At 42.1% G+C, this 24,131-nt stretch overlaps 1 protein-coding gene across 12 annotated transcripts in view; it reads right to left on the bottom strand.

Moving 5' to 3' along the window:
* The window catches only part of LOC133563270 (tight junction protein ZO-1-like), a 259,759-nt gene that overhangs the window by 3,974 nt on the left and 231,654 nt on the right, over positions 1 to 24,131 (bottom strand). For 7 of the 12 annotated variants that reach the window (XM_061917297.1, XM_061917298.1, XM_061917304.1 and 4 more), the window contains 18 exons: positions 20,707 to 20,812; positions 18,261 to 18,411; positions 17,627 to 17,735; positions 17,323 to 17,542; positions 15,624 to 15,808; positions 15,443 to 15,538; positions 15,268 to 15,350; positions 14,964 to 15,174; positions 14,799 to 14,899; positions 14,356 to 14,706; positions 13,717 to 13,938; positions 11,908 to 12,765; positions 11,701 to 11,792; positions 11,260 to 11,475; positions 11,014 to 11,150; positions 9,771 to 10,227; positions 9,443 to 9,660; positions 5,863 to 6,006 (listed from right to left, as the gene is read on the bottom strand). In XM_061917297.1, coding sequence (XP_061773281.1) covers positions 5,863 to 6,006; positions 9,443 to 9,660; positions 9,771 to 10,227; positions 11,014 to 11,150; positions 11,260 to 11,475; positions 11,701 to 11,792; positions 11,908 to 12,765; positions 13,717 to 13,938; positions 14,356 to 14,706; positions 14,799 to 14,899; positions 14,964 to 15,174; positions 15,268 to 15,350; positions 15,443 to 15,538; positions 15,624 to 15,808; positions 17,323 to 17,542; positions 17,627 to 17,735; positions 18,261 to 18,411; positions 20,707 to 20,812 — 3,957 coding nt within the window. The remainder of the gene's footprint in view (positions 1 to 5,862; positions 6,007 to 9,442; positions 9,661 to 9,770; positions 10,228 to 11,013; positions 11,151 to 11,259; positions 11,476 to 11,700; positions 11,793 to 11,907; positions 12,766 to 13,716; positions 13,939 to 14,355; positions 14,707 to 14,798; positions 14,900 to 14,963; positions 15,175 to 15,267; positions 15,351 to 15,442; positions 15,539 to 15,623; positions 15,809 to 17,322; positions 17,543 to 17,626; positions 17,736 to 18,260; positions 18,412 to 20,706; positions 20,813 to 24,131) is intronic. The other 5 variants (XM_061917300.1, XM_061917309.1, XM_061917299.1 and 2 more) reach the window with 4 other exon arrangements.

Genomic DNA, 24,131 nt, shown 5'->3' with positions numbered 1-24,131 from the left:
TAAATGAAGAGAGCAGTTATGATTTTGGTTTACAGAGTAAACAACAAATAACTAAGGTTAGTGGCATTGTTTTCTCTAAAGGGATACATTTGTCTTAATAGAACAAGGACATTATCGCGGGTTTCTTGGACGTCATCTTCATCATTGAAGGTAAAATTTAATCAGCGGAATAGAATGCCTCTGCCATTATCTAGTATTTTCCCTTTTTTTTTTTAATCGTCATCTTGAAGCGTCCTGCCTCTGTCTCCCTCACTCCTTCGTCGTCATGTGACATGAGTGCATGACGGTTATCATTTTGCTTACTACATATCTTGCCTCTGATTGGCCAATCCGTAATGTTTTGCCCTAACCTTAGCCAATTGTGTCTCATTATACGAACACCAACCAATCTATGTATGTATGGATGTTCTCATTCATCCAGGGCTTTGTATTTTTTTTAGGGGTGGGCAAATTAATGCGTTAATTACGAGTTAACTCATCAATTTATTAACGCCGACAATTATTTTATCGCACATTTGCGTATGTTGTTCACATGCTTTTATTTTGTTAACGCTTTTTCTTAGCAAGATGGCGACGCCCGGACGTGCTTCGGCGTGGAGGGGCTCTTGGTAAAGATGGAACATTTAGCAAAAATACCGGACAATTCTGCAAATTTCATGGCTGGCTTACAGCGTGGTCACTCCGTGATCACAGACAATTCTGAATGTGGATAGATCGGGCTGTTTTGGACTGAATGACGCGTGCTTGCTAGACCGGCTAGCTAGCATGGGAATACTTTGCCGGCTACATCCAGCGGCCTGTGAAGCAGCGGAGTATATGTGTTGTCTGTCTATTTATGAATAATGCAGACGAGGCGTGTTGGCTGAGTTCTTAACGTTTGCTTTCAGAGCGTGCATATCACAACATACAAGATGCCGTCATGGCGACACAACCTATACCGGACAACCGCGCATGCTCGTCACTCCTGTTGCATGCTGGGTAGGGTAGTTCTTTTTTTCCCTGGCTCATAACATCACAATATAGTACCATGTATATGATGCGTTCAGTTTATCAAAGCACCAAGCAAACAATCGGAAAATTCCCATCATATCAATTCCTAGATATGGTCATGATTGTTTTAAGTGCACTACGCATAATAAACACAACATTATTAATATTGCTACTACGGATAATTTGATCAAAAATTCCCTAAAACAGCCCACTACCTATAATATAGGTTTTTTAAACATAAGATCCCTGATAAAAAATTTTTTTCTGCTGTTACCTCAGAAATTGCCTGTTCAGATGTTATGATTGTGGCTCAGAGATTTGTATGTAGATCATATTTATTTTCCATAACAAACAGGATAACTTAAAAACTCTGGCAGTGGCAATAAGCTTAAATGTTTGTATTTACATTTTTGGAGTTGATTTTAATAAAATATGCTATTTAACTGCTACTGTTTAACAAGGACTGATTTAAATTGTGTTTGCACAACAAATGTTTTGGCGCTTTTGTTCATGTGGGAGAATATTCCAATAAAGGTGCACTACACACTACTTTTGAATTCATTATTGGGCTTTGCGTATACAATGCAGTTAATCGCGATTAATCTGAGAAATAGTGCAATTAACTTCGATTAAAATTTTTAATCGTTGCCCAGCCCTAATTTTTTTCCATGTTTTTTGGCCTGGATTCAGAGTTCATTTTCTCTCTTTGTAGCTTGTGGCTTCTTGTAAGCTACCTAGTTACATAGGTTTTAAAGTAGCTAAACTACGGAATACCTAATCGTAACTAAGTTACTGCCAACCTACTGGAAAATGTAGTTCAGCCTTGCAGGTTAGCTGACCTAGAGTGACATAAATGCTGCTAAAACAGCTTTTAATACAGAGTCTGAATCAATCTAAGAGTGTGCAGGTGTACCTAATGTTGTGGCTGGGTGAATCTGGGTGAATAGTCTAATTTTAACTGTGTCTGCAAAAAAGTAAAGTTTGTCCACTATGGATTTGACTTTCACAATATCATGTTAGATCCGCTCGACATCCATTGCTTTCAGTCCCCTGGTTCTCATAGTCATCATGGTCGACGTCCCACTGGGGTGAGTTTTTCCTTGCCCTTGTGTGGGCCCTACTGAGGATTTCGTTGTGGTTTGTGCAGGCCTTTGAGGCACTTGTGATTTAGGGCTATATAAATAAACATTGATTGATTGATTGATCTCCTCTCTGAGCTGCAACCTTATCGTGGTAGAGGAGTTTGCGTGTCCCAATGATCCTAGGAGCTATGTTGTCCGGGGGCATAAAGCCCCCTGGTAGGGTCTCCCAAGGCAAACAGGTTCTAGGTGAGGGATCAGACAAAGAGCAGCTCGAAGACCTTTTATGAAGATGAAAATTCATGGACCCAGATTTCCCTCGCCCGGACGCAACGTGGGTCACCCCTCCAATGGGCTCACCACCCATAGCAGGGGCCATAGAGGTCGGGTGCATTGTGAGCTGGGCGACAGCCGAAGGCAGGGCACTTGGCGGTCCGATCCTCGGCTACAGAAGCTAGCTCTTGGGACGTGGAACGTCACGTCACTGGGGGGGAAAGAGCCTGAGCTAGTGCGCGAAGTCGAGAAATTCCGGCTGGATATAGTCGGACTCACTTCGACGCACAGCAAGGGCTCTGGAACCACTTCTCTCGAGAGGGATTGGACCCTCTTCCACTCTGGCGTTGCCGGCAGTGAGAGGCGACGGGCTGGGGTGGCAATTCTTGTTTCCCCCCGGCTCAAAGCCTGTACGTTGGAGTTCAACCCGGTGGACGAAAGGGTAGCCTCCCTCCGCCTTCGGGTGGGGGGACGGGTCCTGACTGTTGTTTGTGCTTATGCACCAAACAGCAGTTCAGAGTACCCACCCTTTTTGGGAACACTCGAGGGAGTACTGGAAAGTGCTCCCCCGGGTGATTCCCTTGTCCTACTGGGAGACTTCAACGCTCACGTTGGCAACGACAGTGAAACCTGGAGAGGCGTGATTGGGAAGAATGGCCGCCCGGATCTGAACCCAAGTGGTGTTTTGTTATTGGACTTTTGTGCTCGTCACAGTCTGTCCATAACAAACACCATGTTCAAACATAAGGGTGTCCATATGTGCACTTGGCACCAGGACACCCTAGGCCGCAGTTCCATGATCGACTTTGTAGTTGTGTCATCGGATTTGCGGCTTCATGTTTTGGACACTCGGGTGAAGAGAGGGGCGGAGCTTTCTACCGATCACCACCTGGTGGTGAGTTGGCTGCGATGGTCGGGGAGGATGCCGGACAGACCTGGGAGGCCCAAACGCATTGTGAGGGTCTGCTGGGAACGTCTGGCAGAGTCTCCTGTCAGACAAAGTTTCAATTCCCACCTCCGGAAGAACTTCGAACATGTCACGAGGGAGGTGCTGGACATTGAGTCCGAGTGGACCATGTTCCGCACCTCTATTGTCGAGGCGGCAGATCGGAGCTGTGGCCGCAAGGTAGTTGGTGCCTGTCGGGGCGGCAATCCTAAAACCCCTTGGTGGACACCAGCGGTGAGGGATGCCGTCGAGCTGAAGAAGGAGTCCTATCGGGTCCTTTTGGCTCATAGGACTCCGGAGGCAGTGGACAGGTACCGACAGGCCAAGCGGTGTGCAGCTTCAGCGGTCGCGGAGGCAAAAACTCGGACATGGGAAGAGTTCGGGGAAGCCATGGAAAACCACTTCCGGACGGCTTCGAAGCGATTCTGGACCACCATCCGCCGCCTCAGGAAGGGGAAGCAGTGCACTATCAACACCGTGTATGGTGCGGATGGTGTTCTGCTGACCTCGACTGCGGATGTTGTGGATAGGTGGAAGGAATACTTCGAAGACCTCCTCAATCCCACCAACACGTCTTCCTATGAGGAAGCAGTGCCTGGGGAATCTGTGGTGGACTCTCCTATTTCTGGGGCTGAGGTCGCTGAGGTAGTTAAAAAGCTCCTCGGTGGCAAGGCCCCAGGGGTGGACGAGATCCGCCCGGAGTTCCTTAAGGCTCTGGATGCTGTGGGGCTGTCTTGGTTGACAAGACTTTGCAGCATCGCGTGGATATCGGGGGCGGTACCTCTGGATTGGCAGACCGGGGTGGTGGTTCCTCTCTTTAAGAAGGGGGACCGGAGGATGTGTTCCAACTATCGTGGGATCACACTCCTCAGCCTTCCCAGTAAGGTTTATTCAGGTGTACTGGAGAGGAGGCTACGTCGGAAAGTCGAACCTCGGATTCAGGAGGAACAATGTGGTTTTCGTCCTGGTCGTGGAACTGTGGACCAGCTCTATACTCTCAGCAGGGTTCTTTAGGGTGCATGGGAGTTTGCCCAACCAGTCTACATGTGCTTTGTGGACTTGGAGAAGGCATTCGTCCATGTCCCTCGGGAAGTCCTGTGGGGAGTGCTCAGAGAGTATGGGGTATCGGACTGTCTTATTGTGGCGGTCCGTTCCCTGTACGATCAGTGCCAGAGCTTGGTTCGCATTGCCGGCAGTAAGTCGAACACATTTCCAGTGAGGGTTGGACTCCGCCAAGGCTGTCCTTTGTCACCGATTCTGTTCATAACTTTTATGGACAGAATTTCTAGGCGCAGTCAAGGCGTTGAGGGGTTCCGGTTTGGTAACCGCAGGATTAGGTCTCTGCTTTTTGCAGATGATGTGGTCCTGATGGCTTCATCTGACCGGGATCTTCAGCTCTCGCTGGATCGGTTCGCAGCCGAGTGTAAAGCGACCGGAATGAGAATCAGCACCTCCAAGTCCGAGTCCATGGTTCTCGCCCGGAAAAGGGTGGAGTGCCATCTCCGGGTTGGGGAGGAGACCCTGCCCCAAGTGGAGGAGTTCAAGTACCTAGGAGTCTTGTTCACGAGTGGGGGAAGAGTGGATCGTGAGATCGACAGGCGGATCGGTGCGGCGTCTTCAGTAATGCGGACGTTGTACCGATCCGTTGTGGTGAAGAAGGAGCTGAGCCGGAAGGCAAAGCTCTCAATTTACCGGTCGATCTACGTTCCCATCCTCACCTACGGTCATGAGCTTTGGGTCATGACCGAAAGGATAAGATCACGGGTACAAGCGGCCGAAATGAGTTTCCTCCGCCGTGTGGCGGGGCTCTCCCTTAGAGATAGGGTGAGAAGCTCTGCCATCCGGGAGGGACTCAAAGTAAAGCCGCTGCTCCTCCACATCGAGAGAAGCCAGATGAGGTGGTTCGGGCATCTGGTCAGGATGCCACCCGAACGCCTCCCTAGGGAGGTGTTTAGGGCACCTCCAACCGGTAGGAGGCCACGGGGAAGACCCAGGACACGTTGGGAAGACTATGTCTCCCGGCTGGCCTGGGAACGCCTCGGGATCCCCCGGGAAGAGCTAGACGAAGTGGCTGGGGAGAGGGAAGTCTGGGTTTCCCTGCTTAGGCTGTTGCCCCCGCGACCCGACCTCGGATAAGCGGAAGATGATGGATGGATGGATGGATGATTGATTGATATATTCAAAAAGTAAACATTTTTTTAAAGATAAATGATACTTCGGAGAGGGTGAGGCGTGGTTTCATTTGCAATCTGAGAACGTCTTTAGAATCGAACATCTTGTAGACAGACTCCAAAAAATTCTAAAAAAGACTGTGGATCTAACTGTACACCAATGCATACCCAATACATAACATCTAGTCCAAAATGAAGTGCTTTAAATGTACAATAAAATAAGTCCCCTTTAAAGACAGGCAACACTGTAACACATGGAAAAAAAGAAACAATAATAAAGGTGCATAAGGGAGCCCATGCGTGATAAAGGAGCGAGGAATGTGGAAAAGAAGGTGAACAGACCAAGCACGTCATCTTTTAAGCCCACAGACCCAAAAAAGGACAGAGAGAGAGGACAGCGTACCCGACGAGGAGTCGGAGGATTTTAGAGCAAAAGACCAACCATCAGGGGTCATAGACGCACAGTGAGGTAAGCGCAGCTCCACAGGCTTCTGGAACTTGAGTCCGTGAGGGCCGCACATCACCAGCGGACTTAGCAGCGTTTCTCCTGTGCGGACACGCAACAACGCTTAGACACAAACACTGGTTCATTTGTGGAAAGAGCCACGAAAAATGAAACATTCATCATTTTCAATGGTCAACTAGAAACGTATGGTTATGGGCGCTAATTACAATATCATCTCATTTGAATATTTGCCATAACGCAAAACTCTGTGTGTATATGTAAAACGCACCTTTTTGATTTGTCATAGAAAATAGGGATGGGCGACATGGCCTAAAATCCATATCGCAATATACATTGAGGCCAGGCCTACTGGCAATAACGATAAATATCATAAAATATTACTTGGTATATAAATGATAAAAGAACCATCTCAAAACGGGTTACAGGGGCTCCTAATTGAGCTGATGACAGTAACATATTGTGTCAGTTGTAGTATTTTCTCAAAACTGTTACTAATCTACTTGCTAATTTACTTTTAATACTCAGTTACCGTATTTTTCGGACTATAAGTCACATTTTTCTTCATAGTTTGGCCGGGGGTGCGACTTACACTCAGGAGCAACTTATGTGTGAAATTAACACATTACCGTAAAATATCAAATAATATTATTTAACTCATTCATGTAAGAGACTAGACCAGGGGTCACCAACGCGGTGCCCGCGGGCACCAGGTAGCCCGCAAGGACCAGATGAGTAGTCCGCTGGCCTGTTCTAAAAATAGCTCAAATAGCAGCACTTACCAGTGAGCTGCCTCTATTTTTTAAATTGTATTTATTTACCAGCAAGCTGGTCTCACTTTGCTCGACATTTTTAATTCTAAGAGAGACAAAACTCAAATAGAATTTGAAAATCCAAGAAAATATTTAAAAAAATTGGTCTTCACTTGTTTAAATAAATGCATTTATTTTTTTACTTTGCTTCTTATAACTTTCAGAAAGACAATTTTAGAGAAAAAATACAACCTTAAAAATTATTTTAAACACATTTACCTTTTTACCTTTTAAATTCCTTCCTCTTCTTTTCTGACAATTTAAATCAATGTTCAAGTATTTTTTTTTTATTGTAAAGAATAATAAATACATTTTAATTTGATTCTTCATTTTAGCTTCTGTTTTTTCAACGAAGAATATTTGTGAAAAATTTCTTCAAATTTATGATTAAAATTCCCAAAAATATTCTGGCAAATCTCAAAAATCTGTAGAATCAAAGTCTTTTGAATTTCTTTTAAAATATTTGTTCTGGAAAATCTAGAGGAAATAATGATTTGTCTTTGTTAGAAATATAGCTTGGTCCAATATGTTATATATTATAACAATGTGCAGATTGAATTTTAACCTATTTAAAACATGTCATCAAAATTCTAAAATTAATCTTAATCAGGAAAAATTACCAATGATGTTCCATAAATTATTTTTTTATTTTTTCAAAAAGATTCGAATTAGCTAGTTTTTCTCTTCACTTTTTTCGTTTAAATTTTGACTTTTAAATGTCGAAATTGAAGATAAACTATGTTTAAAAATTTTATTTTCATTTTTTTCCTGTTTTCTCTTCTTTTAAACCGTTCAATTAAGTGTTATTTTCATCATTTATTGTCTACAAAAAACTTTCCGTAAAAGGAAAAAAAATGTACGACGGAATGACACCCATTTTTTCTTATATATATAGATTTATTAAAGGTAAATTGAGCAAATTGGCTATTTTTGGCAATTTATTTAAGTGTGTATCAAACTGGTAGCCCTTCGCATTAATCACTACCCAAGAAGTAGCTCTTGGTTTCAAAAAGGTTGGTGACCCCTGGACTAGACGTATAAGATTTCATGGGATTTATCGATTAGGAGTGACAGATTGTTTGGTAAACGTATAGCATGTTCTATATGTTATAGTTATTTGAATGACTCTTACCATAATATGTTACGTTAACATACCAGGCACCTTCTCAGTTGGTTATTTATGTGTCATATAACGTACACTTATTCAGCCTGTTGTTCACTATTCTTTATTTATTTTAAATTGCCTTTCAAATGTCTATTCTTGGTGTCGGGTTTTATCAAATAAATTTCCCCCAAAAATGCGACTTATACTCCAGTGCGACTTATACATGTTTTTTTTCTTCTTTATTATGCCTTTCTGGCAGGTGCGACTTATACTCCGAGGCAACTTATACTCCGAATAATACGGTACTTTCTGTTTTAATGGTTCTATCTACACTTGCGTTGAATTGTAATAAGCACTTACTTTTCTGTTGGTTGGATACTTAACATTAGTTTTGCTGATACTGATACTTAAAAATGTCAAGATCCTGCGCTCCTCTGCCCATCCTGATTACCTCTCAATGAACTTTTCAAGATTTGAACCGTGCTTACAGCCGAAAACAACGCAAGCATAGGGTGTTTTTCTTGAAGAAGGGCTAAATGTCGCCTATTGACAACAGACGCTGGCTTGACCATCTCGCATATTCAATGAGCAGGACATGACGTCATGTAAATCCAAATAATATTAACTTTAAATGATAGATACTAAAGTGAGTAGATTTTTCTTCCTATTATTATTGCATTATCTAATTTTGGGGGTCAATTCTTTTATTGTTTAAAAACTCAGGATATAAATCAGGCTTTGAGGGCAAAATCCAAATGATTAGGAGCCAATATCATTTTTTTATTGTATTTATTTATTTATTGAGAACTATCCACTTTACTCCAGAAATTGTGTGTAGCATTCAATGCAACATATTTATTACATCATCTGATTTACAACAAAACTGGCAAATTGTAAATGTAATGAAATCAGCTTTATAAAAATGTTATTGTTAATATTTTCAGTTCCAAACGCTATAATAACACTGTCAAAGTATCAGATTTGGACACGAAATTGGATTGGGATCTGAGGGCAAACTCTCTGATCGGGACATTCCTAGTTCCGCTTATGCTACACAGACATTCCTAATGTTTTTGTAAGCGAGGGCGAACCTAAATAAAATAAATAAAACAGATGCTAAATCTTCTGTGGCGGGACAAATTCATTTGTGGCGGCTGCCACAAATTAACACAAGTTTGGAAAACACTTGTACATAACTACTGTTTACCAAAACTGATTTACTACCTTCTAATACATACTTTGAATGTAAGTGTAATCTTCTCTTACTCAGGAAAAAAGGATCACATTTTGGCTCATGTTAAGAACTTGAGTACTGTTACCAAAACACAGAAATTGATTGAAACAAAAACAATCTGTATACTGTGCACTACAGCAGTATCCGTAGTCTAGCATCCATGTCAGTTTCCACCCCGTAGGACTGGAATAGCTCAGCAAACCACTAACAAGAAGCATTAGCTAATGATCATTCATGTTTGTTTTTTTACCAAGGTTGCTAAAAATGAACATACCCATAAGACCAGAGCACTGCCATTTTGCAGACATGCAATGTTTTGTAAGTTGCTTCCTACTAACAGAAGATGTTACTCTTCCTGTTGGGACTGACCTTTCTCTTTGTCCAGGGGGGGCAGGATGCTGTTGTCGCGGCAAACCTTGAAGTAGATCTCCTGCTCCACGTTCTCTGGGATGGCGCCCTGGGGGATAATGATGCTGACACCTGTTTCAATGGAGCTAAGGACCCCTCCGTTGCAATTGAAGACACCTCGTGCGGTGGCGACCACCGTGTGCCCTTCGTCCTCGTCATCATCATCCAGTGCGCCGGGGCTGCAGCAGAGATGACAGTCATCAGTCAGTTCAGTGTCAGAGGGGCACAATACTCAAGACGAGCAGAACAATGACCTCCCTGTGAGATGCGTGTGCCATCAGAGCCGTACCTTACAGGGATGGCCTTGGGGATGGCATTGATGTTATTGTGCTGGTATTTGGGCCTGTTGTCCATGGTGCGTGTGAAGGTGTCCAGGCCGCTGTCATGGTCCAGTGGCTGAGGTGACAGTTGGGGCTTTCCCCCGCCGGGATTGATGAGAAGGTCCGTTTTCCCCTGTGTGTCGTTGGGTAGGAGGTTGTGGTTGAACTTAGGACTCTCAAACTTGCGCTCAAAAGGTCGCGCCGAACTGGTGTACGGCTTGGGGACGTAACGGTTATAACCAATGGGGGCGGGGGCGGCAACAGTCTTCGGGGGTGCCGGGTCAGTGCCGTTGACTGGGGGCTTGTCAGGGAGTGCCCTCGGGGGGAGATAGCCAACCGGTGCGGGTTCCTCCCTGCTAATGGGTCTGAGAGCTGCCAGGTCAGGTTTGGGATTAGGTGAGCTCAACGGCTCTGGTATGGAATTTCCTGAATGGAAATACAGAAAATGACAAAAAATAAATAAAAGATCCTCAAGAAATTACAATAAATATAGAGGATATGACAGTCTGCATGTAATCAGCTGCTATGTGTGTACCTTCTACAACAATTTCCTTGTGGTAAAAGGTTGTTTTAATCAATGCCCACAGTTGAACACAAGCACAAGCTGAGTTGATGCACAGATACACATCATTGGTGCGGCGTGGCACAGATGTTCGAGCAGCCTTCCAGAAACCTGAGGGTTCCTGATATGAATCCAGCTTCAGCCATCCTAGTCACTGCTGTTGTGTCCTTGGACAAGACACCCCACCCACCTTGCGCCAAGTGCCACCCACACTGAATGTTTGGTGATGGTCGGAGAGGCCGTAGGCGAAAGTTGACAGACACGTTACGGTCAGTCTACCTACAAATGTAGCTTACCAACTAGTGTGAATGTGCAGTGAATGAATGATGGGTTCTCAGTGTAACACACTTTAAGTAACTAGATACAAGTGTGATTTAAATAATAATAAAACAACCCATTATCATTATTTTGCATTCGCAAAATAAGTGAACAAATGTGTAAGTAAATGTTATGAAGTGGAAAAGGGGCAGGTTTAAGTAAGCTTTGTTTCTTCCTACTCTTTTTCGGACATGTTCAGAGATATAAAAAAAAAAATGGGTTGAATACGTATCTTGTTGAAATTGCATACTGTACATATTTGAAATAAACTTCAACCAACCAAAAACCATAAACAAAAGTAATAACTACGGCAGCAAGATTATAGAGCTTACCATGACCAGGGCTGAGTTTTGGCAGTGTATTGGGTGGGATGGCAGAGCCAAGGGGTCCATACTGAGAGGAGGGGCTGATCTGAGACAGGGGCTCATATCGCTTCTCACCTGAACTAACCTTTTCGACTGACTCCACTCTAATATAGGTGAAGACAAACAATAAAAGTGTAAGTGAAGACCGATAAGTGGGTGGAAAAGTAGGAACATTATTGTCTGGCAACGGTGTCAAAAGGTGTGTCCTTCTACCTGTTGTACGGATAAGACAGTTGAGCTGGTTTGACAAGATCATGGAAGCGATTGATGCCAGGACTGGGTAAGCCCATGGCTTTGCTGTCGAAGCTACGGCGATCAAAATAAGACAACTGTTTCCTGTAGTACTCCTCATCCTCATCTGCGTCATAGTGATTGGAGCGCATGACATCATCAAGTGGTTTTGTGTGAGGCCTCTGTGGCTCAGGAGCCCTAAAAAAAAAGAATAAAAATAAATAGATCATGATTTTGCTCATCCTGAAATGCTATTTCCATGCATATATGAGCAGGAAAATATCAATTTGTGGTGTATGTACACCTGCAGTTGCCCCCACTAGGTGGAGCTAAAACAACAATAAATGTGTGAATGGGTCTACCCAAGTTGCCCTTCATTTCCCTTTACAGTAGCCTCAGGATGCTGTAATGACAACTACACACCGGTAGGTGGACCTTTCTTGCTCCAGGTTGCTGAGAGAATTGGCCTTGAGAACTGGACAAGGTGCACTTGAGGGCTTGGGAACATCTGCAGGCTAAAAAGGAAATAGAGAATATCTTAAGTTTTTCATAATCATTATTCCTTTGCAGTTAGTGAGCTCTACAGTTGCTGCTTCAACATTGCACTGAGGTGATAGCTGAGAAAATTACCCTGAGAACTGTTGCATCTCCTTCTTTCGCTCTGTCCATAGAAACTGAGCGTTTATTTTCAAACATCTTCACTCTGTTGAGCACCGACTGTGGTTTCATGTTTAGGTCTTCATCCCGGTCTTCCCGTTGGAGAGGTGGAAAGGTTTTGGTGCCTGGAGGGATGACTGGCTCCCCTGGGAATGGGAGGGCCTCTGTTTTAGGAGGGAGTGCTGGTGGCTCAGAGTTCATTGCAGGCTCGTGCATTCCTGCCTTAAAGCCCCGATGAGGCCCGGGAATGTAGGTAGGCCTTAGACCCAGGTCACTATAGTACTGCTTTGGCGGTTCTGGTGAACGCGGTGAGTTTATTGGGAAGCCGTGAGTTTCTGCCTCATAAGGAGAGCGGGCATCATAGCCTGCTGAGGGTGGTGGTGGGGGTGGTTCATCATAACGAATGGGCGTAGGTTTACTGTGGCGTGATCGTCCATCATACCCAACAGGAAGGGGCTCTTCATACCGTGGTTGTGGCGGGCTGTAGTCTCTCCCTGGGCCATCCTCGTATAGGGGCCGGGGGTTATAGCTGGTGGGTTGCTGGTGGCCCTGTTGGTAACCTGGGGGCTGAGAGGAAGAGGTCTGCTGGTCGTAGGGAGACCACTGTTCATTGTACTGAGGCACACGGTTCTCGTAGTGCAGGTGAGGGTCAGCGTTGTGAGGCTTTGGTTCTGCGTAGCCGCCTCCATCGTAACAATAAGGCGGGTGGTCGTATTCGCGGTATGGCTGCTTGTCCTGGTATGAAGGCTGGTGACTGTAGCTCAGAGACTGCTTCATGCCATGGTTAATTCTCACAGGTTCATCCATGTTGTACAGATCTTTTTTGTACATCTGTGAAGAGACATTATTAAATGAATGCTTCTGTTAAATATCAATGGCGATTAATCTAAGCTTATCAAACACTGTGTTCAAAGATAGATAAAGTAGTTGTTAGACAATATCCTAAACACCAAATAGAACAAGGTGTGAAACTTCAAAGTGAAAGTTAATGGAAGCGAGCATACATACAGTAAGTAACACTTTCCAAATCATGACACAATTTGTCGAAGTGCAAAAAAAACAAGCAAACCTTTGTCCATTATTCAAAACATGTTCTGAATGCCTGTTTGACAAGATGCCTTTCAAGAATGATTACAATCCACATTCATTAGTTATTAATACAGTTTCATTTCTGAAAGGCCTCATTTCAAACATATGATGTGTAGCCTGTAGACAGCAAATCAATAGCTACATCACTTCCTATGGAAGAAAGTTCATTTGTTGGCATCTGCTTAGAACAAAACAAGTGAACATAAACACAATGCAGTGTGTTGAAGTGAGTTGTTATTTTCCATAGGGAGAATTGCTTGACGGAAATCATTATCAAAAATACTGTCTGCAGGCTAGCGTTCATCATGCAACCAACATTCAGTTTGCGTCTAATGCAATGTCAAACTACTGCACTACGACACAACACATCTACTATTACAATGTAAGTGCTCTTTTTATTGTCTACAGAAGATAATTAAAGCTGAAGGAACCGAAAAGACATTTGGAGCCATGCAAAGGAAGTAAGAGGCAACAGTTAGGTCTAGTTGTGGATGTCTTCACCCTGGCCAAAGACTCATATGTACGCGTCACACATTCTCTGGGAGCCAGGGGCACTCGGTGGGCTCAGTGAAGCACACAGTGTGAGCATTTCATGCAGAGAGCAAGTGGGAAGCATGTGCGAGAAGACAGGCAGTTAAAACAGCAGGCTGGGGCCCAGACCCGGTCCAAGTGGGCGGTTGAAACAGCGGGTACCTTTGCTTCTGGACCGGTTGGTCCAGATGAGTGGGGTTCGGGTGGCGGTGGTGGGGGATGAAAAAGCTCAGGGGCAGGACTGGGGCTTCTAAATGAGTCAGCCTGAGAAGCTGCAGCTGCAGCAGGCGGCTCCTCTAGATGCATACCCTCTAGCTGTACAGGCTGCTCAACAGCAGAGGGCGCTGGAGGCAACGGGGGCATGGGCAGAGAAGCCTCATCTTGCTGTGAAGTATTGTTAAAAGACATTTACAAACACAGCCTGCTAAGGGCACACCAAGAATAGCTCACCCAAACACCTCGGTCTTCACCGAATCAGCAAGAAAAGGCGCTTGAAAATGTTTGATTCTGTCAGATAATATACCAGTAGCTTCTAAAACATGTTTGACATTTAGGCTAGGTCCACAATAACACAATTGTCTTTATTTTATTTTGTTTACCCACTTCAGGGTCCCAAAACATTTGTCCAAAATCAATGTTGTTTAAAATTAACAAAATGCAAAGAAAAATGTAACATTGTTAATGTGGACATGGCCTTAGTCAACTATCAAGATGACCAATGAGCGAACCGCTCAAGTATAGAGTTTTTCTATCCACACAAGTCAAACAGAGTACAGGGGTTTACAAGGCTAGTGTTATTACCTGCTGCGGAGAGGGCAACTTATATCCAGTGGGGTCTATACGATTAGAAGTGTCTGGTGGCACTGGGTGCTGGTATCCAGGGTAACCAGGGGCGTCCTGAATGACAGGTGGATCTTCCTTCACGGGTTCGGAAGACCGCGTAATGGCGGGCTCCGTGGGCAGACCCACCTCGTCATTCAGCGTCTCATCAAGCTCCTGATCTGTGTATGCTCCTCCCTCTGTGTCTGTGTCCTCGTAGTCGGACGTGTGGCGGCTGTCCGTGCTGTACATAGAGTACTCACTACCTGGTGCAGACAGGTAGGACAGGCGGTCGTCGTGGATATCCAAGTCATCCTCCGTGGTGCCATCCGCCTGAGAAGAAACCATTTATCTTTGGGCTCACAACTTACATTGCATTAGTTTTCTGTTACAGATGTACAAAAACAGTGAAAGTTGTTGCTCACCTTGCCCTCAGACACCCACACCAGCTGGTTCTGTTGCTGCTGGGTTGTTTCTTTAAGAGCCCCGTACCAACCATCGTTCATGTTGTTCAGGTTGATGGTGGCTACAAAAAAAAAATATTTTGTTAAGTAATGTATGATAAATAATATTACTTTGTGACCACTCACTGGTAAACAGGTGATGATTATTCTTCCTCAGTTTGATGGCTCGCTCATAGAGCTTTCTGGCGCTTTTCCTAGACTCTGGACAAAGTCTTGTCCTCATGTTCTTCACACCCTGCTTGTTGTCAGGATTTAGGAAGACTACTATTGGGTACCATTGAGCATAGTTCAGTCTGTCCACAGCATTAGGGGTGATGTCCAGCACAGCATGTTTGTCCTTTTATGAGTGAATAAATAAATAATGGATGTGAGTTGGGGTGAAGACAAATCTATGGAGCCTTTCGAATGTAACAAAACATTGAGTGCTTACTCTGTCAATGATTTGTTTGATGGTGTGAAGACGGATAATTCCTGAACTCCGCTGGTCTGTTCCGGCATCTCTTGGTTCACTCTCTGGAAAACAATAAGAGCAATGCATGACATTTCAAACATAACCCATGAGGTTTATGTTGCAATTATGTTCAAAGCATGAATCGTAAACATACTTGCAAGCTCATAGAGATCTGGCTCTTCTCTGGAGAGCTTTTCTCGCGCAACGTCAGCAATAGGCCCAAATATGACGACAGGTCTTAAGAAACCAGCTACAATTACAAAGACCAAATTATAAATGGTAGATTTGGAATAAAAGGTATGCCATTTTTACTAGTGCACGGTCAGATTTTTAACCTTCTCTCAGGACAACCCTCTCATATGCCGGGAACTTTGTCTGGACTGGCTGTGAGGAAAGATCTTCTCGGCTCTTCCTGAGGTTCCTCTTTGAACTGCGAAGACCACGGAACCTCCAGAAGTCCGCCCTGTCGCCCCCAGCTGTTTTGGGGAGTGTGTACTGCACGCTGGAGAGCTGCTCTGCTCTATTAACGTACCACAACAAGACAGAACACTTGACACAAAAGGTAATGAATGTGTCATACACTTGGCACTGCTAATCTGAGTACTGTTGGCAACGAAGAGCATTTCAAGAAAATTACACATTTACAGTAAATTACAAGACTGAAATCCCAATGGTCCATTCATTTAATACTAAACTATAGGGATGTAACGGCATCAAAATCTCATGGTACGATATTATCGTGATATATGTCCACAAAAAATAAGACTTATTTTACAGTATTTACAGTACAGTGTATACAATGAAGTGGCAGGACTGTTCAGGATAAACTGTACGCTCAAATGTTCTATCCATCCATCCATTTTCTTCTAAACATAATTATTATTACAAACATGTATTTTTAAGTGCAAATACTTGTGAAGGAACATCCACTGTTTCAAGAAAATATTTTTAAAATCCTTACAGTTGTTGTCTTTAAAGTGACACTGAGCCTATCTCAGCTGCACACGGGCGTAAGGTGGGGTAGACCCTGGACAAGTCGCCACCTCATTGCAGGGCCAACACAGACAGACAACATTCACACACTAGGGCCAATTTAGTGTTGCCAATCAACCTATCACCAGGTGCATGTTTTTGGAGGTTGGAGAAAGCTGGAGTACCCGAAGGGAACCAACGCAGTCATGGGGAGAACATGCAAACTCCAGACAGGGAGCCCGGGATTGAACTCAGGACCTTCGTATTGTGAGGTAGCCCACCTTCCGCCCAAGTGCAGCTGAGATAGGCTCCAGCACCGCCCGTAACCCCGAAAGGGACAGGCGGTAGAAAATGGATGGATGGATGTAAATATTGCGTGTAACAAGTGAAAACAATAATGTTCACTTCAGTGTCCTTCAACTTTTACTTCGAGAAGCAGTGTCCTCTGCAGTGGACATTTTTTATATAAGTCTGGAAAATGCTGTTTCTCAGAAAAGTTAACTAACAATATAGTTTTTAATAATGTAAATAACTCACAAATTACATTTCGCTTCAAACATATTTTCTGGGTGACAGTTTATGAGGTGGCGACTTGTTCAGGGTGGACCCTGCCTTTCGCCCGAGTGCAGTTGGATAGGCTCCAGCCCACCGCGACAGCGGCAGAAACACACGTTAGAAAATGAATGGATGGATTGAAGATTTAATCTTTACGTAGCTTTGCAGTTTACTCGTATTTCCCACAATGGAACAGTTTTTTTTGGCGATTTCCCTCGATGTGGTGCGACATGAACGACTAGCTCTTTGTCGCCTTGGAACCGCTTGAGACGAAAGGGGCACGCTTAGCTTTGCAGAACGCGGACTTTCTTACCTCCACCAAAGATGTTGTGTTTTGTTTGTTAGCAACTTAACTCAAATAGTTGTGGACAGATTTTGATGACATCATCATGGAAATTTCCAAAAGAAAATTCCTCTTATAGACTACGAGTACAAACAGAGGATTCTGGGAAATGTAGTTCATTTTCAGACCCGGACAACGATAAAGCGACAAAAAAAAAACCACACCTGTTTTTGTTCGGGATGATGCCCCTCTCCACCTCCTGATGGTTCTTGCCAATGCGAATAGCAAGCCAGGAACCCAGCTTGCCATTGTAGAGGGTGTCCACCACACGGAACACCTCGCCCTTGTTAAAGCTTAACCCGTACGGAGATTCTTTCTCATACTCAAAGTGGGTGCGGATGTAGAAGGAATCGCCCACATCAGACTCTACGATCCGTCTATAGACTGAAGAGGAAATGAGCTGATCAGCGAAAATATCAAATTAACTGGTCTTTTCTTGCGTTCCTTTATCAATATTTAGTTACTAACCATCTTTCTTCTTTTGAGCCAATATGGTTACCTCTTCACCTTTAGGAAGGTCCAGGAGAAATAGCACTGCCTCCTCTCGGATTATGTTTGCAAAATCAACATTGTTTACCTGCAATTTGATCAAACACAATTATTTCGAATGCTTTTTCACAGAATAACTTGCAGCTTCTTTCAGTCTTTTTAAACTAATTTAAGATTATTGGTGGCATGTATAAAACTTTAATTGAAGGTTCTCCTATAGTTGTTCTACTTGTTGTCCACGCTGCCTGGGAAACTGCATGTTTTACTGGTGTATAAGAATTCAAGTCATTCCTTAAAGAAAGGAGGTGTAACAAAAGAGATATATTGCTGTGAGGAAATGGTGCAAACAGTGAAAGGAAACAGTTTTTTTGTGTCTGCTCCCTCAGGTCATTGCTAAGAGACCAGCCCAGAGGTACAGGAATTCTGAAGCAAGCATTGTGTACAAGCAAGAATTTAAAAAAGGGGAGGTGCGTGCATACGCAATAAAGCATCGCCACTCAGCTCCTTATTATTCACATTAAGAAAAAGAAGAACTTTTTATTTTCGTACATTATTTTCCTGATAATTCCAAAAAAATACTAATTGTGTTGAAAAACAGCAACACAGAACTTACCCTGAGAATTTGGTCACCCTCTTCCAGGCCCTCCTTTGCAGCTGGGCTATCCTCCAGCACTCCAGCAACAAAGATGCCCACGTCATTCCCTCCCGCCAGCCGCAGCCCCACACTCTCACCCTTTTTGAACTTTACCAGCTTCATGCTTGGCCTAAAAAGGGAGAATAAAGAAAACAGTCAGACTTTAATAGATGTGAAGCCATTTTAATGGAATTCTGGTGTTTTGCAAGAAATAGTGAGTAAATCTCTGAGCGCCAACCAACTTTGTATTTTCTTGAATACAAACTTAAAAGGGACCTATGATGAATTTTATCTTTTGTGACGTATAAATGTTTTTACAACATTCGATACTCGTGATAAACATCAAATTATAAGGTTCATGCATTTTGGCGGCAGCTTGCACGCAGTTTTGGATACATCTGTTCGTGGGAATTTGCAGTCGGGCTACGTTGTGACGTCACAGCGAGGTAAACATACCTTTTTGGAAATTAAGTCAGGCTCTCAGCAAGAGGGCTCATCACCCTTTGCTTTGAGCTACAAGGAAACAAAAAAAGTAGGATCCAGTATTATCTTCATCTAATCGTGGCATGTGCATAATAACATGGACGTGAGACATGCAGTGTACCTAATGTCACCGGGAGAATCTATATCCCGTTTATGATGTTTACTTATTGTCTGGAAAGAACATGGCAGTAGCGACTTTAAGATATATATATTTCAAATGTGTACATTTTCAAAAGATAATTTGAATACTTTTAGATAGGGTGAGGTGTGGTTTTATTTGCAATTTGGGAACACCTTCAGAAATGAACATCTTGCAGAAAGACTCAAAAAACAGGTAACAAAAGTGACTATGGCGCAAAATTTACACCAAAACTTATCTAATGCATATTATCTAGACCAGGGGTCCCCCAACTTTATTAAACCGGAGACTGGTTTAATGGACATTTTATTTTCACTGATTGACTTTCCACATGGGGCAGGTACAACTCACCCTAACACTGAATTAGTGGGAGCCTTGGCCTTTTTCTTTTTGCAAAAAAGCCTCCAAACACTTTGCTAGCATGTGGGTTGATTTTTGTGGCTGATGCGTTATACTTCATCGTCCAGGACAAGAGCATAGATATATAATTAAACTAGATATACTCGCTATTACTGACAATGGATTTCTATTTCTATGGATTTCTCTTTTTATTCTAAAAGTTATGTATTCATATTTTGTGCAATATTTCATCCGGAGATACACTTATGTATGTTTTTTGGTGCAATTTTTCATGCATAAACACATCTATTAATACTAACCAATAGCACTTTAACGTAAAATTCTAAGGAAGATGTGTATTGTCTTCCTTCAGTACACCAAACATATGCAATAATTTAGAAGACTTGCACTTTAGCACTTCTCCATTTGCCGTATCCACTTTAACTACCATGGTGACTTTATAATTCCTGTCCTGAGCTGAGGTCATGCAGCAACCAACGGATTTATATGGGTCTCCACTTTATTTTATTTTCATTACTATATCTGAATCTTTGTATTTTATTGAACTATTTATGTCTGATGTTGGTGCGGTCTAACTTGACCTTTGATGGACCCTGTTGTATATACCATCAACCTGCCGGGGACTGCCGATGGAAATTAGCTTTGGGCTAACAATCTGGCATATTTACATTTTATATGTTCATTAATGTGCATTGTCCCATGTAACAAATACAGGAGTTTTATCACATACCAATGAACACGCTTTTTGGTGTGTCTAGTGGAACAGGCAAAAGTTTGGTCAGGAAAAAAAATAGATAGATAGATAGATAGTACTTTATTGATTCCTTCAGGAGAGTTCCAATGTAATTAATTATAGATGTAATGTTTCTGTGCAGCCCTTTAGCAAATGCATCACGGACCAGTGGTTGGGGACCACTGATCTAGACAAAAAGGAAGTGTTTCTAAAGTACATTAAAATCAGCATAGGTCCCCTTTAAATTAATTAACAAGACTCTGCTTGAGTGCAGCAGGGTTAGGCTCCAGCCCTCTGCGACCCTGAGGAGGTAGAAAATGAATGGCTGGATGGAAATGAGCAGATGTATTGTTCTACATCAATATTTCACAATAAAAATAATAAATATGAGGTGTCTTATTCAAAGCATCAGGCACTGAGGACACAGTTACACAAAGCCGGTTATTCAACTAGTGAACATATAATTTTATACATTTTATATACATTGCAGCTTTGTAAAGATCACAGCAGGACTGGCACTTCCAAAAGTGTTGTTAATTGAAGCGAATATTTCCCCAGTTCTTAAGTGTAGTGTTTTTGTGAGCATAAAGGTAACAATTTGTTGTGCTTCTTAGTTTAACATGTGATATTGTTTCCAATCAAAACATTTGCATTATCTTTTTCAAGGCTAAATTAGTGCCACAGATGGTCTAAATGCACACTGGTAATACCGAAGGATGCTGTCGTCATGAGCGGCACTCGGCACAGGAGCGTCAGAAGGACTGACAGGCAGGTCTACATCAGGCTGTCCAGGCTGGGCATACACTGGCTTTGGATCTGAGTGCACACAAGTATCATTAAACAAACAATTAAGGCACAAACAAGTCAACAATGAATAAACAAAACGCACAATGCGTACAGACACACGCACACAAACACCCACGCAATGATGGCACACAGTGTCCTAAGCAGGGAGGACAAACAGACAGGAAGCAGAGCGCTGCAGGCTGGAGAGAGACGTCGGACTAAATCAGCTCATATGGTTTATTTTCACTTGGCTCCAGGCAAACTAAGCCTGGCTCAGCAGGCATCTGAAGCTGAAATTTTTCTCTGAATTTATGCTTACGGATGTAAGCATACACACACACAAACACACACACATCTATATATATATATATATATATATATATATATATATATAAATACATACATTCATATAGAAAATAAAAATGGGTTGTACTTGTATAGCGCTTTTCTACCTTCAAGGTACTCAAAGCGCTTTGACACTACTTCCCCATTTACCCATTCACACACACATTCACACACTGATGGAGGGAGCTGCCATGCAAGGCGCTAACCAGCACCCATCAGGAGCAAGGGTGAAGTGTCTTGCTCAGGACACAACGAGGTTGGTACTAGGTGGGAATTGAACCAGGGACGCTCGGGTTGCGCACGGCCACTCTTCCACTGCGCCACGCCGTCCCTATCTATATATGTATATATATATATATATAGATATATATATATATATAAATATATATATATACATACATATATAAATAGACTTACATCAATATATATATACATACATATATATATAGACACACAAATACATATACACATACATATACAGTATATATACTTATATATATATATATATATACATACATACATACATATACAGTATATATACTTACATACATATATATATACTTACATATACATACATACATATATATATACTTACATATACATACATACATATATATACTTACATATACATACATACATATATATACTTACATATATATATATATATATATATATATATATATATATATTTATATATATATATATATACATATATATATATAAACATACATATATATGTACACACATACATACATAAACATCCATCCATTCTGCCGCTTATTCCCTTTGGGGTTACGGGGGGCGCTGGTGCCTATATCAGCTACAATCGGGCGGAAGGCAGCGTATACCCTGGACAAGTCACCACCTCTTCGCAGACATACATAGTTATATATATATACATATCAATCAATCAGTCAATGTTTATTTATATAGCCCTAAATCACAGGTGTCTCAAAGGGCTGCAAAAACCACATTGACATCCTCGGTAGAGCCCACATAAGGGCAAGGAAAATTCACCCCAGGATATATATATATATATATATATACATACATACATACACATGCATATATACAGTATATATATATACTACAAATGCGCGGTTTGCGGTCTCATCCGCAGATAAACCGCGGGTCGGGCGGGTGACATGACGAAAAAATTGATTTTAATTAGATTCGGGCGGGTGGCGGTTGAACCATCCGGAAATATTTGATATACATGGTTCTGGGATCGGTATCCTTTACCATTTAAAGAGCCATTTAAGACCCGTGTCACAAAGCGAAGAAGACAATAGGAGACGCTAATATTCTCTGGAATGACTGCCGGCAGTCACCCGGATAATAAATATTAGGGCGTGCTATGAAGCCATTGACTTTGCCGCCTTTTACAGCATGTACGATCTACTTTTCAGTCCAGCAACATGTTGTGTGTGGCTTCCACAGACACACGAACACAAGTGCAAGGCATACTGGGTGACACAGAGTACAGTAATGGTTGTGATGTAAACAATTTTAACACTCTAAGTAATATGCGCCACTCTGTGAAGCAACACCAAACAAGATTGACAAACACATTTCGGGAGAACATCCTCCCAGTAACACAACATAAACGCAACAAAACAAATACCCAGAATCCTTTGAATCCATGACACAACATGACTATTTTATACAACCCGCTACCAGCAACCCCCCCGCCCCGTGCGTCGGTAAGGTGGGCGGGGTTGGGGGCGCGGGGGTGTAAAATATATTCAGGAATTTACACGGATACAAAGGATTCTGAGTATTTGTTGTGTTGCGTTTATGTTGTGTTACTGTGAGGATGTTCTCCCGAAATGTGTTTGTCAATCTTGTTTGGTGTGGCTTCACAGCGTGGCGCATATTAGTAAGAGTGTTAAAATTGTTTATATCACAACCATCAGTGTACTCTGTATCACCCAGTATGCCTTTCAATCTTGTATGTGTGATAGCTGAAGCTGCATTCAACATGTTGTTGGACTAAGATTCGGTTTGTACATGTTTTTGAAGATGTCAAAGGCAATGGCCTCACAGCACGCTCTTATTCTTGTCATCAGGATGAACGTCATTGGATATTTGCGAGAACGTTAGCGGCTCCCATTGTCTTCATTATTCTGTGAAACGGGTATAAATAGCTCTGTGCAAGGTAAAGGTGGCCGACCTCTGATGTATTTCAACGGGCGGGTGGCGGGCGGTTGCTGTTCTGATCAAATGTTGGTTCGCGTGGACGGCGGGTGGATGACGACTTTGGTGATGCGGTTGCGGATGATATAATTGTCTATCTGTGTATTTCTAATATATACATATATATATGCATACATGCATATACTGTAGGTATATACATGCATAAATATATATATTTATATATATACATACATACATATATATACACATACATAGGTATATATACATACATATATACATATATATACACACAAACTGTATACACACACACATACATACATATACACACACATATATACATACATACATATTTTTATATATATATATATATATTTATGCATACATACATACATATATGTATATAAATGCATATATATATATATGCATACATACATATATATACACATGCATACATACGTATATGTATATAAATGCATATATATATACATATATATGTATACATGCATACATACATATATGTATATAAATGCATATATATACATATATATGCATTTATATAAATATATGTATGTGTATATACACATACATACATACATATATATACACATATATATTTATACACACACATATATATATACACACATATACATACATACATACACATAAATATACATACATACATATATACATACATACACACACATATGTATATATACATATATATTATATATACATACAAACCCTGTTTCCATATGGGTTGGGAAATTGTGTAAGATGTAAATATAAACGGAATACAATGATTTGCAAATCCTTATCAACCCATATTCAATTGAATGCACTACAAAGA

Source organism: Nerophis ophidion, linkage group LG12 (assembly GCF_033978795.1).
Source record: "Nerophis ophidion isolate RoL-2023_Sa linkage group LG12, RoL_Noph_v1.0, whole genome shotgun sequence".
NCBI classification, from domain to species: Eukaryota; Metazoa; Chordata; class Actinopteri; order Syngnathiformes; family Syngnathidae; genus Nerophis; species Nerophis ophidion.
This window is presented reverse-complemented; position numbering and strand designations above follow the sequence as displayed.